This window comes from Elaeis guineensis, chromosome 4, assembly GCF_000442705.2.
Source record: "Elaeis guineensis isolate ETL-2024a chromosome 4, EG11, whole genome shotgun sequence".
In the NCBI taxonomy this organism is placed as follows: Eukaryota; Viridiplantae; Streptophyta; class Magnoliopsida; order Arecales; family Arecaceae; genus Elaeis; species Elaeis guineensis.
In genome coordinates this window covers 45293546-45312337 of record NC_025996.2, presented here as the reverse complement: position 1 = coordinate 45312337, position 18792 = coordinate 45293546, and the positions used below count along the sequence as shown (strand labels likewise).

Sequence of the window (18792 nt, the reverse complement as noted above, 5' to 3'; positions counted from 1 at the left end):
CTCTATAGACTAAGGACCAAAATAAAAAAAATGACCACATCCTTTTAAAGACTATTTTTTTCTATAGATGATCCGAAGCCGGGACGAAATATTTTTTTGATATTTTTTCACTTTCTTTTGAAGCTCATCATAGTTAGCCATCAGTTTTTATATCTCTCAATAGATAAATGATGATCTCATTACAATTGTTTATATTCAACATCAAAATTATCATGAGCATCGCAGAATCTCTAATGCAGGTACCTACAATATTCCTTATCTTCATATTTAAAATCTCCAATTTCAAAATTAAACATATTTTTCAACTTTCTAAATACAAATCCAACGGCAATTTCTTCCAATTCAATCTGACATCTACTATATTATCCCCAAATCCTGGTCATCTGAGATGAATCCTCCCCTTGTGCTGGTACAATATCAATGAATGATATTAGATACCCTTCATCTCACACCTTAATTCCATAGATTGGTTTTGGAAGAGCTAATCTAGGTGTGATTTCTTCCAACATGAGTTTAGATGAAATCCTAACAATATCCATCTCTGTTAATTATAAATATCCAAAAAATCAATAATTAGTGGAGAAGTAATATTCAGAAAAAAATATGTAATGATACGATGCAAGAAATAGACACAAATAAGGAATATATATAAATCAATCTTTTTATAAAAAACATGTACATGTATTTCAGGATTTAATTATAGGAATCCAAAAATGTTCATTAAATATTTTTAAGAATGAAATGGAGATACAATATAAAATACTAAAGAATATATAATCAAAAAATCTATATACAAACTCATGGAATAACAAAGCCCAAATATTTATCACGACATGGCATAGGTAAATAGAACGATATAATCTAAATGTTTGTTATCAAAGAATGCATCCATAAAATCAGTAATTAGCAAAAAAATAATATTCAAAAGAAGAATATATAATAATACAATGCAAGAAATAGAAATAGATAAGGAATACATATAAATTAATTTTTTCATAAAAAACACACATATATTTCATGATACAATTACAGAAATCCAAAAATGATCATTAAAGATTTTTAAAAATAAAATAGACATACAATAAGATGCCAAAGATATGCAATCAAAAATTTATGGTACAAACTTATGGAACGGTATAACTAAAATATTTATAATGACATGGTATAAGGTAGCAGACCAATATAATCAGAATGATTACAATCAAAAAGACATGTGTCCATAAAATTAGTAATCAGTAAAAGAGTAATATTCAAAAAAAATATGTAATAATATATTATAAAAATAGAAACAGATAAGGAATACATATAAACTGATTTATCTATAAAAACATATACATATATTTGAGAATATAATTATAAGAATCCAAAAAATGGTCATTAAAGATTTCTAAAAAATGAAATGGAGATACAATAAGATGCCAAAAAATATGTTACCACATATTTATGGTACAAACTAATGAAATAATATTATATAATTTATCAATAAATCTAAAAAAATGGTTCTATTATTTACTTTATAAGTTAAACCAACAGATATATCTAATTAATTCCAAAAATCACTATCAGATTTTAATATTCAAAAATTATATTTTTATTAAAATTTTATTATAATAATTTTAAAAATAAAATTTCTAAGTTTCAACCCCTCATAAGACTAATCAAGCAGTAGCATCCCATGTCTCGATAAACTTAATCTAGCAATTGACGAAATTTTATTTTTAAAATAATTAAAATCAATTCAATGTAATTGATAGTAAAATCTAGTGGTGCTTGATCTAGTTAGGATAGGACCGGCATGTTGTTCGATAGCCATAGATCAAGATCTCCTTCACCAAAGTCCAGCAAAATCATTGAGAAAAAGACCCTTCTTTAGGATCTACAAACTCTAAAGAAAAAAACTACCCAGAGAGAGCAATAATAGAGAGAAAGTGGGAAAAGAGAGAAAAAAAATGAAACACTCTCTTTCTCCCTATTTAATTATTTTTTCTTATTTATTTAATTTTTATTATTATTTTTTTTTTTTCTGGTCACTCCTTTTGGTTTCTTGGCGAAAAGAGGACTCATGCTCTCTATTTTTCCCAAAGTTGGGAGGACTCGTAATCGGTGAGGATGGTGCCGGAGGACCCCTACCAATGACTGACGGCAACAATTGGTGCCAAAAAAAAGTCAAAAAAAAATGACAAAAAAATAGAGAAAAATCAGAAGCTTGGATTTTAAAAAAAAAAATCCAGCGATGGCTGGCTGGAATCCCAACACCTACAAACTATGGAGGATGTGGAAGATGATTTGAGGGGATTTATCTTTATTTTCGGCAAGTTGTGGCTGCAAGTTTGGCCAGCACAGTGAAGGTTATCCAAATGAAGAAGATGATGAGGAAGGTTTTCCTAGTGATGATTTAATTTGGCAGCCAACAATGGAGGCTCAAAGGGAGGTGGGGTGGTCTTAAATAGAGTGGGAGGAATGCTGGAAATCTATTTCGGCATCGGATTCTTTTCTCTGAGCATGTGTTGTTTTGTATTTTTTTTTTTTTTTTTTTTTTCTTTATGGTTCTAGACTAATTGATCCATTTAGGCCTCTCAAGTGGATCAAGCCCACCTCCCTATGGGATTAAAATGGGCTAGGATGTCATATTAAGATGAACAGCATTCTAATAGAACTCTAAATTTATTTTTTTCCAAAATAGTTAAGAAGAATCGCATTCAAATTTGAAATTTTTATTTTCTAATTTTTCTTATGCATGCATGGAGGGAAATATTTATGAAGGAACAATTTTTCCTCAAGGACTTTTTTTTTTTAATGGACCCCAAATTGTTTCATTACTATGACCTCTATTGGCATGTCGAATGCAAGGAAAAGTAAAAGTAAAAGTAATATATATATATATATATATATATATATATATATATATATATATATATATTTTATTTTTTTATTTTTAAGGCCTCTCACTTGTTTCGGTTGCCGTGACACTAATTGTGGCACATCAAATATAACAACAGGCATGTGTAGAGGAAAATTTTCCTAAAAGGATAATTTTTTTAATTAAATTAACATAGCTTCCTAAAATAATTCTAAATTGGATTTCCTTTTTCTCTCACTGCATGGACTCTAAACAACCAGTAATTTATTTTCTAAAGAAATTATATGCAATGGTTTTTTAAAAGAACTCTAAATTTGACTTTTTTGTCTAAAATAACTAAGAAGGGTCCTATTTAAATTCAAAATTTATTTCAATTTTTTTCCCAATGCATGTGTGCAAGAAAATATTCCCGAAAGAATAATTTTTTTCCCTCTACATGCCCGAAGGAAATTTTTTTGGATGAAAATTTTTGTAATTAATGGCTTTCTAAAATAATTAACGACTTTCTAAATAACTCTAAATTCAATTTTTTTTCCCTCTATCTGCTTGGACTCTAAATGGCCAATAATTTTTTTTCTAAAATAATTATGAAGAGTTTCCCTCAAATTCCAATTTATTTTGGTTTTTTTGCTCTACCTGTGTGGAATTATTTAATTGCTTTCTTAAATAACTCTAAATTCATTTTTTATATATGGATGCTAAGCGACCAACAATTTTTTTAGAATAATTAAGAAGATTCCCATTCAAATTTAAACATATGTTAATTTTTGTTTGAAAATTTTCTTCTACATGCATGGAATTAGTTAACATCATTCTAACATAACTCTAAATTTATTGTTGTTGTTTTTTTTTTTGTGTGTGGACTCTAAATGGCTAATATTTTTTCTTAAAATAATTAGAAAATAGAGGATAATATTAAAAATATATTTTAGGAAACCATGTATATCTAACGAGCAAAGTCATGATGTATTGACAAAATATTTTAGGAAGTCATGTTCATTTTAGAAATATTTCCCTTTAGGCTTGTAGAGGGAAAATTTGAAATAAATTTTGAATTTGAGTGGTGCTCTTCATAATGATTTTATAAAAAAAAAAAAGTTTAGATTATTTTAGAAAAAAAGTTATTAGCTATTTAGAGTTTATGAACAAAAAAAGAAAATCAAAAAAAATCTCCTTCACGTACGTGGATCCGCCCTTGTTAATTATATCTTTTAAAAAGGTTGTTAACTAATTATATATGCACAAAAAAAAAAGTTGAAATAAATTTGAATTTAAGTTACAAAAGAGTTTTTTTTTTTTATGTATATATCCATCAAAATATTGAAATTTATATGAATATTTTTTTAAAATTAATATTTATATGTACATCTTTATAAAAATATTTGTTTTATATGTATATCTTTCTTTTTGATCTTTTTTATTTATATACATATCCATGTCATCTAATACTATTAAAAAATTAGTAATTTAAAATACTAATGATTGAAATTTTTTAACGAATCGATATGTAGAAAAAATAATTATAATAATATATATATATATAATAATTTTATGAAAATATTCATATAATTTCATATATTTAGGAAAGTATATATCAATAAAAATATAAATATTTTTTAAATCTAAGAATTTGTATGGATTCTTTCTCAAAATTAATATTTACCTGCATATTTTTCCAAAATATTATTTTTATATGAATAATTTTGAAATAATAATTCAGATATTATTAATAAAAATATATTTTTAAATTAAAAATAAATTATGAAATACTGCCAGAATGCCGCCGCAAGCTCGGGACCCCAGAGGCAGCGAGCTCAGTCCCAGGAGGGCACTGCAGCTTATTCTTTATCGCTGGTATTACGAAGCTAAAGAACTCAAGTGGTACGCCTTGCATGCAATCTAGCAGAAGAGGAAATAACACGGGATCCAGAGTGCTTTTCCTAATTAATATATAAAAAAATATTTATATAAATAATTTAGTTTTTAATTTATTTATTAAATTGATATAAAAATAATAAAATATCATTTTCAATGATATTTTATCATCGCCACGTCATCCCCATTTCCACGTAGACAACGTCAAAAAAAAATTATAAAAATATCATTTGGAATGACGTTTTTAAAAACGCCGTTCCAAATTACGTTTTTAAAAACATCATATTATTTGATGATTTTAATTTTTTTTCAAAAAAAATAAAAATAAAAATTTTAAATTTATAAAAAAATAAAAATTTTAATTTTGATAAAAATAAAAATTATCATTTCAAATAAAAATTAAAATTAATATCCCCATTTCAAATTATCTTTTTAATAAATATCTTGAAAAAATAGTGTAAAAAAAATTAAAAATACCATAAAAAAAGAATTGAAAAAAATAGAAATTATAATTCTAAATTTTTAGAAAATAAAAATTTTAATTTTAATTCAAATAAAAATCATCATTTCAAATTACAATCTCTTTTTCAAATTAATTTTTTTTAAAAAAATATCATAAAAGAAGAAAAAATTGAGAAAAAAATAAAAATTATGATTTTGAATAAATTTTAAAAAATAAAAATTTTAATTTTAATTTAAATAAAAAAAATTTAAATTATTTTGTCCATTTAAAATTAATTTTTTTAAAAAATATCTCAAAAAAGTCATAAAAAATAAAAAAATAAAAAATATCATAAAAACTAAAAAATGAGAAAGAAATGAGAAAAAAATTATAATTATAATTTTAAATTTAAAAAAATAATTTTAATTTTAATTCAAATAAAAACCATCAATTCAAATTACTTTCCCCATTTCAAATTAATTTTTTAAAAAAATATGTCAAAAAAAATAAAAAATAAAAAAATACCATAAAAAGCAAAAAAATTAAAAAATAAGAAAAAAATAAAAATTATAATTTTTAATTTAAAAGAAATAAAATTTTTAATTTTAATTAAAATAAAAAATACCATTTCAAATTACTTTTCCCATTTCAAATTATTTTTTTTTAAAATATTCCAAACAAAAAAAGTAAAAAATGAGAAAAAAATTAAAAATTCAAATGTTAATTCAAATAAAAAACATAAATTCAAATTATTTTTCTCATTTAAAATTATTTTTTTAAAAAATATCTCAAAAAAATTTAAAAATTAAAAAAATAAAAAATATCATTAAAAAATGAAAAAAATGAGAAAAAAATAAAAATTATAATTTTAAATTTAAAAAAATAAAAATTTTAATTTTAATTCAAATAAGAAACATCATTTCAAATTACTTTCTCCATTTCAAATTAATTAATTTTTTTTCATACCGCACCGTACATAGCTATTCGTGTCCGTACCAGATCGAGATGTACCAGTGTGAGGGGCCATCGCGGAGCCGTCGCCAAGGGGCCGTCGGGCTCTGAGGGCGGTGGGCCTCCGTAGGGCCGGACGTCGGGGGGCCACCGTCGGGGCCCGCCGCAGCTCACCGCCGCAGCCCGTCACCGGGGCCGGCCGTCGCGAATCGAAATAGAAAGGCACCGCAGGGCCGCACGGGCTCGCCACCGAAGGGCCGCCGCTGCCGGGGCCCGTCGTCGGGGCCCACCATGACCCGTCGCCGGGGGGCCACCGCAGGGGCCCGTTGCGACCCATCGCCTGGGGGGCCACCGCCGGGGCCTGTCGCGGGGAGCCGTCGTCGGGGCGTGCGGGCCCGCCATCGGCCCTCTGTCGCCGGCGATTAAGGAAAAAGAGGGAGAGAGAGAGAAGAGGGAGAGAAGAGGGGGCCGGCCAAGGGATGGGGAGGGCTGGGGCCCGCCGCGGGGGGCCTCCATCGGGGTGCACGGGCCCGCCGTCACCCGTCTATCACCGGCGGTGAAGGAAAAAGAGGGAGAGAGAGAGAGGAAGAGGGAGAGAAGAGGGGGCGGCTAGGGAAGGGAAGGGCCGGGGCCTGCCGCGGGGGCCCGCCGCAGGGGCGTGCAGGCCCGCCGCCGGCCATCTGTCGCCGATGGCCAAGGAAAAAGAGGGAGAGAGAGAGGAAGAGAGAGAGAGAGGAAGAGGGAGAGGATGGGGCCAGCCAAGGGTAGGGGAGGGCTGGGGCCGTCGCGGGGTGCCGCCGCCAGTGCCGTCGTCGAGGCGCGCAGGCCCGCCGCCGGCCCTCTGTCGCCAGCGGCCAAGGAAAAAGAGGGAGAGAGAGAGGAAGAGGGAGAGAAGAGGGAGAGAGAGAGGAAGAGAGAGAGAGGAAGAGGAAAGAGAGAGGAGGGAGCTCAACGCCGTGCCGTCGAAGAGGAGAAAACGTCGGAGAAGAGGGGGAGAGAGTTTTTTTTTTGGATTTTATGCTTCAAAAATGCCAAAGGGAATGGCGTTTTCAAAAACGCCATTCCATTTGATATTTTATTTCATTTTTTTTTTAATATTTTTTTAATTTTTTAGTTATTTTTATGTAATTTTTTAATAAATAAAATTAATTTAAAATAGAGATAGTAATTTGAAATAATAATTTTTTATTTGAATTAAAGTTAATTTTTTTTAAATTTATAATTATAATTTTTATTTTTTTACCATTTTTTATTTGAATTATAATTATAATTTTTATTTTTTAAATTAAAAATTATAATTTTTATTTTTGAATTAGAATTAGAATTTCTATTTTTTATTCAATTCAATTTTTTTTTCTTTTTTTTATGGTATTTTTTATTTTTTTTACACCAATTTTTTTCTTTTTTTCAAATATTTTTTTAAAAAAATAATTTGAAATGAGAAAAGTAATTTGAAATGATATTTTTTATTTGAATTAAAGTTAAAATTTTTATTTTTTTAAATTTTAATTTACAATTTTTATTTTTTCATATTTTTTTCCTTTTTTAAATTTTTATGGCATTTTTTCTTTTATTTTTCTTGAATTCAAATTAAAATTTTAATTTTTTTATAATTTAAAATTATAAATTTTATTTTTTCTCATTTTTACCATTTTTTCTGTTTTTATGAAATTTTTTAGTTATTTTTTTCATTTGTTTTGAATATTTTTTAAATAAATTAATTTGAAATAGGAAAAATAATTTGAAATGATGTCTTTTATTTTAATTAAAATTAAAAATTTTATTTATTTTAAATTTAAAATTATAATTTTTTTATTTTTTTAAATTTTTAATTTTTTTATTATATTTTTAATTTTTTAATTTTTATTTTTTGGAATATTTTTTTAAAAAAATTAATTTGAAATGAGAAAAGTAATTTGAAATGATATTTTTTATTTGAATTAAAATTAAAATTTTTATTTTTTTAAATTTAAAATTATAATTTTTATTTTTTTTCTCATTTTTTTTGATATTTTTTTTTTAAAATTTTTAATATTTTTTTTAGAAATTTTTTAAAAAAATTAATTTTAAATTGAGAAAATAATTTAAAATTATCTTTTTTTATTTGAATTAAAATTAAAATTTTTATTTTTTAAATTTCATTCAAAATTATAATTTTTATTTTTTTCTCATTTTTTAAAAAAAAATTAATTTGAAAAAGAGATTGTAATTTGAAATGATGATTTTTATTTTAATTAAAATTAAAATTTTTATTTTTTTTAAATTTAGAATTATAATTTTTATTTTTTTCAATTTTTTTTGATATTTTCAATTTTTTTTACAACAATTTTTTTCAGATATTTTTTTAAAAAAATAATTTGAAATGGAGATACTAATTTAAAATAATAATTTTTATTTTTATCAATATTATAATTTTTATTTTTTTATAAATTTAAAATTATAATTTTTTTTATTTTTTTAAAAAAAATTAAAATCACTAAATAATATGACATTTTTAAAAACATCATTTGGAATGGTATTTATAAAATTACTATTTCAAATGATATTTTTTATTTTTTTGACATCGTTTACGTAAAAAATAGAAAAAAAGATGAATGACGTGGCGATGATAAAACATCATTCAAAATGACGTTCGATTTTTTTACATTAATTCGATAAATAAATTAAATATTAAATTATTTTTATAAATAATTTTTTTAAAAAATTAATTAGGTAAAGCATCTGGGATCCCGCGGACATCTGTACTGTTGGGAAACACAACCTAAACAGTCCATGATTCATGGAATATGATGCCATACTCGTCACATTTACTTTGATTGTTGTAGAACTACGCAACATGATGTGAAGAATTTGTTAAGATGATAGATATTTTGGTTATATATTTCCAGATAAACGTACTCATATATCAAGTATACTATTTTATATTTTCAAATATATATACTTATATATTCAAATAAATATACTATAAGTAGGGTATCAAAATCATTTCCTTAACAAAATTGATATAAGACTACAAATAGGTCTGATTGACCCGTGATCCAATCCGATCCGAATCATTTTAAAAAATCCATCGATCGGGATCGGATTTTAAAATCGAATCCGTTCCATTTTTTAGATTGGGTCTGGATGTATGAAATTTTGATTTGATTTGATCTATTGGGACTTTTGAGTTGATTTGAGTCTTGAGATAAATTATCCGATTCGATCCGATCCGATCAGATCTAAATCTATCTCTTATCTCTCTTTGTTTCTATATTACATAAATATTAATTTTGATCGAGCCTGCTTTAATATTTGTTGTATTTGAGAAGACATTCTATTAATTTTTAGATCTTTTATCTTTTGAAATTTTATTAAAATATTTTAAGTTTAGATTAAACAAGCCAGGGGCAATGGTAAAAAAAATATGATGAGATTTTTTAGGCTTTTGAATGAATGAAGAGTGTGGAATATGAGGATTCTAATAGTCTCATATATCAAGATTAAAATTTATAGTACAAATAAGATTTGTTTATAAATTTTTTACTTATTAATTTTGTTATTTATAACTCAAATCTGAATCGGTCTAGATTCGAATCCGAATTGAACCGTATTTCATAGATCATGACTAAGTTATACATGAATCTGATTCAATTCAAATGACCTATTGAGTCAAAAAATTTGATCATAGATACGATCCAATCCGATCAGATCTTTTATTGGGATATATTTGGGTTCAATATTTAGATCCGATCAGAAAATTAGGTCGGATCGAGTCACTCATGACCTAATCCGATCTTATCCATTTACAATTCTGGATTTATAGGATTTTATTTTATTTTTTTAAAGCCATGGATTATCAAATCTGGATTTGTCAAAGATAAATGAAATCAATTCAGCCATCATTTAAACAGAGATTTGATTTATAAATACAAGAGAGTTAATTTAAAAAAGCAAAAATAAAATAAAATAATTTTAGATTTGGAATGAAAGCTTACGTCTAAACATGCCCAAAAAAAAAAAAAAATGCAATATTCGATCATCGAATTGCTATTCATCCGAATGAAAGCAACCTCCAAACATTTTCGAAAGGTTTGGAAGTTGACATGGGACAACGATGGTACACGGTCGCATATAAATTTTATAGGCGCACTCACTTTGCCTAAATCCCCACAGTCTGGATGTTCTCTCAGGACAAATAGGTAGATCGCATATTAATTTCCATAACCACGTGACGTTCCGTCCCGTCCTCTCCTTTACCTTCACCAGTGGTTCAATCACCGCTCGGAAAAACCGCCTGCAAACTCTGCCATTATATCCCGAATCACGAGGTCTCCAAGATAACATCACCGCAAAACCCTCATTCCATTTCCAGCCCTCAATTTGAAATTTGAATTCGGAACAGCTACAACGATCTTCATTACAAGAAAACACAAAATCAGCGCGGTAAGCCTAAGGAAGTGACCGGATCCCAGTTACTCCGCTTCCCAAAGCTCGCCTCCTCGCCTTCTCCTCCTCTCCAGTATTACTTCACCTCACCTCCTCTGGGTCTTTGCCTCTTCCATTTCCGCCTGAAGGGAAAAATCTCGCCCGAAACCCAAACCCTAAGCCTAATGGCACGGAGGGCTCGGAGAGGAGGAGAATCTTCGAGCGGTGGGAGGACCTCCAGCGGGGGCTTCGGCGCTGGGGCCAAAGTTGAGGTGCGCAGCGATGACGAGGGATTCCGCGGCGCATGGTACGAGGCCACCATCGTCCGATCCCTCAAACGCCGCCGCTACTCCGTCGAGTACGTCTCTCTCGTTTCCGATGCGGATCCTTCCGAACCCCTCCATGAGATTGTCCGCCGCTCCCACGTCCGCCCCCCGCCTCCTCCGCCACCCTCCCCCGCCGATTACCAGGTATACCAGCGTGTCGAGGCTTTTCACAATGATGGGTGGTGGGCAGGGGTGGTGTCCAGGCTTCACGGCGAGGATTCTGGGAGGTTTACTGTGTCCTTCCCCAACACAAGAGAGGTGATGGACTTCCCGCCGTCGGATATCCGGCCGCTGCTGGAATGGGTCCGTGGACGATGGATCGTCGCTCGAGACCAGGTAAACGTCTCACCGTTGATAAAATGTTGCCATCTTTGGGACGTTTTGAAACTATAGTCAATGACATGGGGCTGGGAAAGGTATAAAGTTTCCATCTTTGGTATGTTATGATTCTATAATTAGTGATTCGGACCGTTGGTATGTTATGATACTTTAAGTAGTGATGTGTATTCGGGAAATGTCTAAAATTCCCATCTTTGCTGTGTTATGATAATCCATGGACAGAAGGCATGGGAAGCTACATGAAAACCCGTAAAGGTACCGCTGCGATGCTGCTTAGTTATTGTTCTTGGTGCATTAATCCATATCTTTCCCATTAACTTTTGGTTGCATGGGAAACGCGTTTGAGTATTATATATTTCCTGTGGTTTTGCTGTAGCATTGAATTCACTTCTAACTGCACTGCGTGCACATAATTGAGAAGGCAAATTAGATATTTTTCACAATGGGAACCGCTAGATTTTATGTGAAAGGCCGAAGTTGGCTTACATATTTTCACCTTACAGGACGTGGCTGAGCCACTGTTCAGTGTGGGAGCACAGGTCGAGGTTAGCCGGGAAAGAGAGAACTATGGGACTTGGTTTGCTGCTACGATTGGACGTGTGGTCAGCAAGTCCATATTTTTGGTGGATTACAAGACCCTGAGAGATGTCACTGACAGAGAGTTGTCAATGGAGATTGTTGATGCTCAATACATTAGGCCTGCACCTCCCCTTGCATCAGAAGATGAGAATTTCAGCTTACATGATGTTGTTGAGGTGCTTTACCATGGCGGTTGGTTGCTAGGAGTTGTTTCTCAGATTCCTAATGGGTCAAAGTACATTGTCAGGTTGAGGCACTATGATGAGGAGATGGAGTTTAATCATTCTGAAATGAGATCCTGCCAGGTATGGGAGGATGGGCAGTGGATCAGCTATTCCTCCCAGGTATTGCATTGCTTCAAGTTAATGCTTTCTTATTGTTCATATGTCGGCCTCTCAATGCCTTGTCTTATTTCTATTCCCTATATCCGACAATTCAATCCTGCATATGTTCTACAAAATATTTATTATCTCGGAGTCTTTCCAGCAATGCAATGTGACACATGGGATTCCATAGCAGCCCAGATTTTGGATGATTTATAGGTCTATACTGCTGTCACTCGCTGATATAGATTGTAACCACAGAATACAATTGAATACAATACAGATACGATACGGTACACTGCATTGATGTGGACATGAGATCATACATGTTTGGATAAACTCATCCTCTTTTTATATCACCTGGATGTCCCATGACATCAGCCAAGATGTTATGATCAACTTAAAGTATTTTAACTTGTGGTTTTTTCATGGATTTTGTCTACTGTACACAATGCTAAGATGATAGTCGATGTTGTTCTGACTTTATTGGCCGCTATTTAGATACACTGATTGTGACATAAAAGCTGAGATATCTAGGCATGTTGGATTTTTTAAAAACTCTGAAACTCTCGATCACCATAAATTGATTTCTTGTTTTTGTTTTGTTTTTCATTTTCTAGATTTTCAAGTACAATTTGCTTTTTTGTGGGTTTGAAAGAGTCAGTATTTGTACCAGCAATGATTCTAATCTGCCATTAGAATTAAATTGGAAGCCTGATCTATACTAGACTGCTAGTATATATATTAACAAATGAAAGCCTGTCAGTTTCCTGGGTCGTGTCTCTGTCACAGAGAGAAGCTAGAATCTTTAAGAGAAATTCTTTCCGCTTTTATATAACCGGAAACGACGTGCAGGTTTACACCAAAGTTAGAAGAAAATGACATGTTAGTAATTCAATGGAGTGGTTGATGATTTTACTTTAAATACATGGTTGTTCAAGCATGGCAATGAACATTTTAATCCATGGTCATGTATAATAGGATTTCTTATTCCTGTGGTTGAGTCTCTCATGCAGTGATATTTGCATCTTGGTGCAATCATTCTGCTTAGGAATGTGTGGAATTTTTTCAGCACCTCCTAATTGTTTGTTGGCCTCTTCTTTTCAAATTTCAGGACAAGAATAGAAAATCACCAATGCTCAGTGGAGCCAGGTCTGCTGGACCTCGAAGGCAATCTCATGCTGGCAAAAGATCTAGTCTTCCTATTTCAGTAACAACATCAAGTGATGATGATGATGGTGTCCCATGTGTTCCTCTTTCTGGTGTTCTGCATTGGAAGCGTAAGAAGACTGAAGGATTGGACACTGAAGGTCAGATGAGCTCATCTCAACCTTGCAGAAAAGTAAAGCAAGGAAAGTTATTTGATTATAAGTTACACTCACAAGATCGTTTTTCTTCAAAAACTCCATTGGGGGTGGAGGTGGAAACCCAAGTTGCTAAGCCATTGCTAGAAGATAGCCTCTCTTCATTGGATGTGCGGCATCGTCTTGAAAGCACCTCTCCTGAGAAGACTGCAATAAAATTACTACAAAATCCCTTATCAATGGAGCTAAATTATGGGCAAAACATGACTGAGATGAATGGTGTAACTAAATTATTAACCGGGAGGAATGAGCCTTCTGAATTTATGTACAAGGGATCTGAACATCAATCAAAAGAATCTGGCTTCAACCATTCTCCGGTTGATGATGACGCCAGCGAGTTCCTCCCGATTACAGAATGGGGAAGTTGTAAAGGTTCCCGTGGTCCTAGAGTGGGATCTATGAAGCGAATAAAGAAGCTTGCTGTTCGGGCCCCACATCGACAGAAAAAGTCCCCTGAAATTGTTGTGAGACCTCACTTTTGTAGTTAGTTTGATAATAATTATGTTTGGACTTCATGATTCAATTTTCCGATTACTCTTTTTTCTCCTTGTTCCCAGAGCATGAAACAATTGTCAGAGGAGGAGATGAGGACAAGGAAGAGAGGCAGGCCTGCAAAGAGAAGTATCATTCACATGCATGCCTCTATAGTCTGCAGATGCTGCTGTTTTTAAGTTTAACACATTATGCTCCCTGTAGCTTAAAACTGCTCATTCAACTTGCAGGCATAGAATCGCAACAAGCAGAAGATTTGCCTGAGGAAGTTGCTGAAGAAGAACCTGGGAGGCAAGAAGTTGAGCAATCAAATCAAGGTCAGTCTGGTGATGCATCTGTTGAAAGTCAAGCACATGGTCATCATGATGAAGCAACAGGGCACAAAGATCCCCCACTTCTTGTGAATATGCAGGGTATTTCTGAATAATAATATTGAAATTTACATGTTTGTAGTATTTCTCTGATGCTTTCCATTTTCTCTTGCAGATTCTCCAACTAGTAATGCTGTCAGCATCTGTCAAACTGATCAACATATTGATGTATTGGAAGACAGACAGACTATGCCTCAGATAAAATTATTAACTCAAGTTGATATACCAATCAACGTTTCCACAACACAACAATCGTCATTCATGTTAGCAAGCTCATTCTGCGCTAGGCTTGATGAAATCTCAACTTTTGATTCTCATCATAAGGAGGCAGCAATTGGCGCTGAAGAGGGAGTTCTTGTATCTGTTTCCAAGAAAGATGATGCTGCTTCATGTGAAGCTCTTAATCCCAGTGAGTCACCATCAAATAGAACTTCTGATGAGAACAGGGAGGCTTTGTTTGATCCATCATCCAGTCGTTCATCTTCGAAAGAGGTAATATTGCCATTTGTGAAGAGTTCTTTTATGTGGGAATCAATCGAAGCGATGGATATATTCCATATAATGCCGCAACAACCACATTTCCGCCCATTGGAGCAGTACTCTATGGAGTTTCGAGAAGGAATGGCCATAGGTCTGATGGTATCATTTGCAAACCTAGCAGCTAACATTCACAAATTAAACATTGCTGATAACATATCCATTTTTGAAGAAAGGTTGAAGGCTCTTGGCCCCTTGGAAGCGAATGGTTTTGATGTTGGACGTCTACGTGCCTGCCTAGAGGAGTTGCTGGAGATGCAAAGTAGTCAAAGGCAATCTGAGAGTAAAAAAGCAGAATTGGAAAGAAAGATTGTAGAGAGAAAAGGTGATAATGACAGGCTTGGTGCATTAGCTGTTCAATTAGATAAAGCTATCATGGAAGTGGAGCAAAATCTAACCCGTTTCCGGGAGAGCAGAGAGGTGGTCATAATGCAAATGAAAGTTAATGATGCCGAGATATCAAAATTACAAAAGGATGTGCAGGAAGCTGAGGAAGCATATCGTTCGGTAGAACGTCATTTCAATACTACAGTAGTTGCTCCATGGTGAAGGTAACTCGAACACATCAACCAAGGGTTTCCTACTTTTGTGTAAATATGATGTTCAGATTGGAAGCTCTTCGTTTCGTTATCTTCACTTCTCGATGTCTCGTGATACATCTCAAGTTCCATTTAAATGGTTTTTTTTGGTCAAGTGAACTACCGTCGTCTTAGTTAGGTATATCTGAAAGGTTCCTACAATGTAACAGAAATCTGAAGGCAGTTCAGATTGGATGCTCCGTTCTTAAACCTCTATTTTATTTGGTATCTCTGTTGTGGGAAACCTATTGCCGAAAAAAGGTTTTTTGGTAATTAAAAAGTTTGTTTTTTGAGTTCTTTCCAAGATATGCATACAAGGAGGTCATTTTTCATGCCTCGATGTTTGTCTGCATTGATTGGTAGCTTCATATGGTTCGAGTGCTGAAACTGGTGGAAGGCAGTACACGATACCAAAAAGCGTCTCTAAAGAGAGAGAGCACGCTGCAGTGTTTGCGTATTTGTAAACCATTAATTAGGCATTGGATGTATGTATATTTTAATTTTTTAGCTGTGATTTCTTTAAGCTAAAACTGTCGGAACTACATGAATATAGAATTCATTGGAGAGGTTTTTCAATTCCGTTTGAGTTGGTTCGTTCCAGAGAGGATAGTTTTAGCGTTTGGAGCTTCAGATCATTGATAAGATGGAAGAAAATAAGATAAATTACAAGCCTGGAGAAAGCGTTGAGCCTCATCATTTTACTTGGTGGTGTTACATTTTCTTTTTATATGGTTTAAGATTGTATACGAATATATATGAAATGCTCGTTAGTCACTATCAGTAATAAAATGTGATTCCTAAGATTCTTTTGAAAGATGAGTAGGAAAATATGAAAATAAAAAAATTGCAATCTCTATAAGCACAATGATAAGCATTGCATCCATGACCAGCTCGCCTATCTTGTCATTGAAGGACTTGGAGGAAATTCCAACACATTGGGTGTAGCAAAAAAGTCATTTTGAGTAAACTAATATTTTTTAATTTTATGGATTATTCTCGCATTAGAATGATGAGCTATTCTTATATTAAAGTGGTGTGATTGTCTGTACGTATGAAAAAATAAATAATATTTGATATTAAAAATTTTAGTTCATGATAATATTATTATTTTTATCAAGATTTGAAGAAAGATCGTAGAAGTTAATGACTATGTCATCATAGAAATTCAATGAGGTGCGTTTGGAAGCCGGTCTTAGCTTAATGATAACGTGGGTTGTTATAGGTTCTTACTGCGATAATGTGGCTTATTGCCAACCCTTATGCTTGTATTTATTCTATCTTCTTCAGCTTATCATTAGCCAAATTGATTTCTTTGTATGTGATTAAATGGAATATTATGTAATATTAGGAAAGACAATTTTGGTTATGGTTGCTCATAATTCGATTTTAGATCGAAAATCGATTCGAATTGAATCGAAAAATCGAACCGAAATCGAATCGAATATAGTTTGATTTGATTTTTAGTTTTTATTTTCAAAAATTTTAGTTTTTGATTCGGTTCGATTAAAAATTGAAAAATCTGAAATTCAAACCAAAAATCGAAATCATAATTTAAATTTATTTTATTTATTATTTTAAGAACTTGTTGGTTACATGGATGGATGGTTGGATATTAGATTTGATCTATTATTATAATTTATTTTGATATTTGATTACTTGTTTGTATTGTAGATAATGTGATTTTGATATGTTACATTTTGTTTATTATTGATTTATTATTTATCAATTATTAATATATTATTATTTATTAATTATTAATTATTAATATAATAAATTATCAAATAATATATTTTGAATTTAATTAAATATAATGTAACAAATCAATAATAAATCGATAATAGTTATTTGAATATATTATATCAAAAATAAATAATTGAAAATGAAAAAAATTATAAAAAAATAAAAATTGAATAATCGATCCAAATCAAAATTTTTGGTTCGATTTTAATTCGGTTCCTCTCTTATTTAGATCAATTTTCGATTTTATTTTTTTATTTAATTTTTAAATCAAATTAATTTGGATCGGATGGGATTGATTAAAACCAAACGAACAACCCTAGTTTTGGTTACAAGCGCTCCTTCTTCTAAGTGAGATTCTCAGTTCTACCACTTACCGGGGCTGTTGCAGTTTTGGCCGCCGGAAGCACATGGCATGGCAAGTTCGGTAAGTTATTTATGTAGTATATGCTACAACGTTAGATGAGATAAAAATCATTTCTTAATTGTAAAATATAAACAAAAAAATAATAAGATGGGTTGCTTCTCGTAGGGAAGGTTTTTCTTAATATTTGCAAATTGTGACCCAGGTGACACCATAATGAACTGAGGGTCACAAGCAGCTTGCATGTGACATCTATTTAGATTTTTGATATCTATTGAGTTTTTTTTTTAATAATGTATATATGTTTTTGATCTTAAAAGTACCTTTTTTGTATAAATTGTATGCATCTTTAATAGTTACAAATATAAAATAATTTTTATTATAAAACATATTAAACTAATGTATAATATTTTCCTTCTTTTTGCCTTTTCTTCTCTCTTTCTTTCTGTTTTGTTTACTTGGCCAAGCTCAAGTCAAAACCATTTCTATCTTCGTTCATTTGCTGATTGCGCTGGTGGATATCAAACAAAATTCTGATCCGAATCTGAGGTAATAAACGTTAAGTAATAGATGAGGTTTCAAATGTGAAGTAATAAATCATATAAATAAATTTTTGTAAGTTTAAAAATATGGTCCGATGACTTGAAGCAACATGATTTGAAAATGTCGAGCTGAGAGGATATATTGGTGAATCATCATAATCACTAGATGCATCAATTGGCTACAAGAAATAATCTAAGAATTAAATCAAATATTACTAATTCTATATTATATAAAAAATTTTCATGCAAAATTCAGATGGATTACCTGTCTATTGTGTGAGGAGGTACACATAAGTTATTAATTCTATGCTCTGCGAGTGCCTGATTGTGTAATTTTTGTACAATTTATACGAGAGAAAAAAGTTGAGTCTGCACCTTTGAGTAATTCTGTTCCATAATCATGACTTTTGCTGCACATCTGTGTACTTCTCTTGTAGTTCTTTTTTTTCTTGCCGATATACTTGTCACTCTTGTTTTAAAGCACGGACCTCCTCTCTGGTTTTAGTCACCTTCCTTATGGCTTGGACACGATTTTTGTTCTTGCCCTAGTAGTTCTCGGATAAAGGATCCAATTCGATTATTCGAATATGCCCATCTTTTTCTTGTCCCATGGCTGTTGCATATAGATTATCAGGAGCGATACCTTTTTCTATTAACTCTGGATTTTGAACAGCAATCTTACATAGCTCATGTTGAAATGAAAAA

The 18792-nt window shown here is 31.7% G+C and overlaps 1 protein-coding gene across 2 annotated transcripts; it reads left to right on the top strand.

Annotated features, from left to right (window-relative positions):
- Positions 1–10386: 10386 nt before the first annotated feature.
- On the top strand, positions 10387–15951 carry LOC105042846 (DUF724 domain-containing protein 6). 2 transcript variants are annotated; one of them, XM_073256502.1, is made up of 6 exons: positions 10387–11197; positions 11704–12123; positions 13217–13930; positions 14024–14087; positions 14189–14275; positions 14445–15951. In XM_073256502.1, the coding sequence occupies exons 1-6, from the start codon at positions 10721–10723 to the stop codon at positions 15413–15415; spliced, it is 2733 nt and encodes a 910-aa protein (XP_073112603.1). In that variant the 5' UTR covers positions 10387–10720; the 3' UTR covers positions 15416–15951. The 2 variants fall into 2 exon arrangements, with proteins under 2 accessions (XP_073112603.1, XP_010918487.1); XM_010920185.4 differs by having other exon boundaries at positions 10426–11197; positions 14189–14371.
- The last annotated feature ends 2841 nt before the right edge of the window (positions 15952–18792 follow it).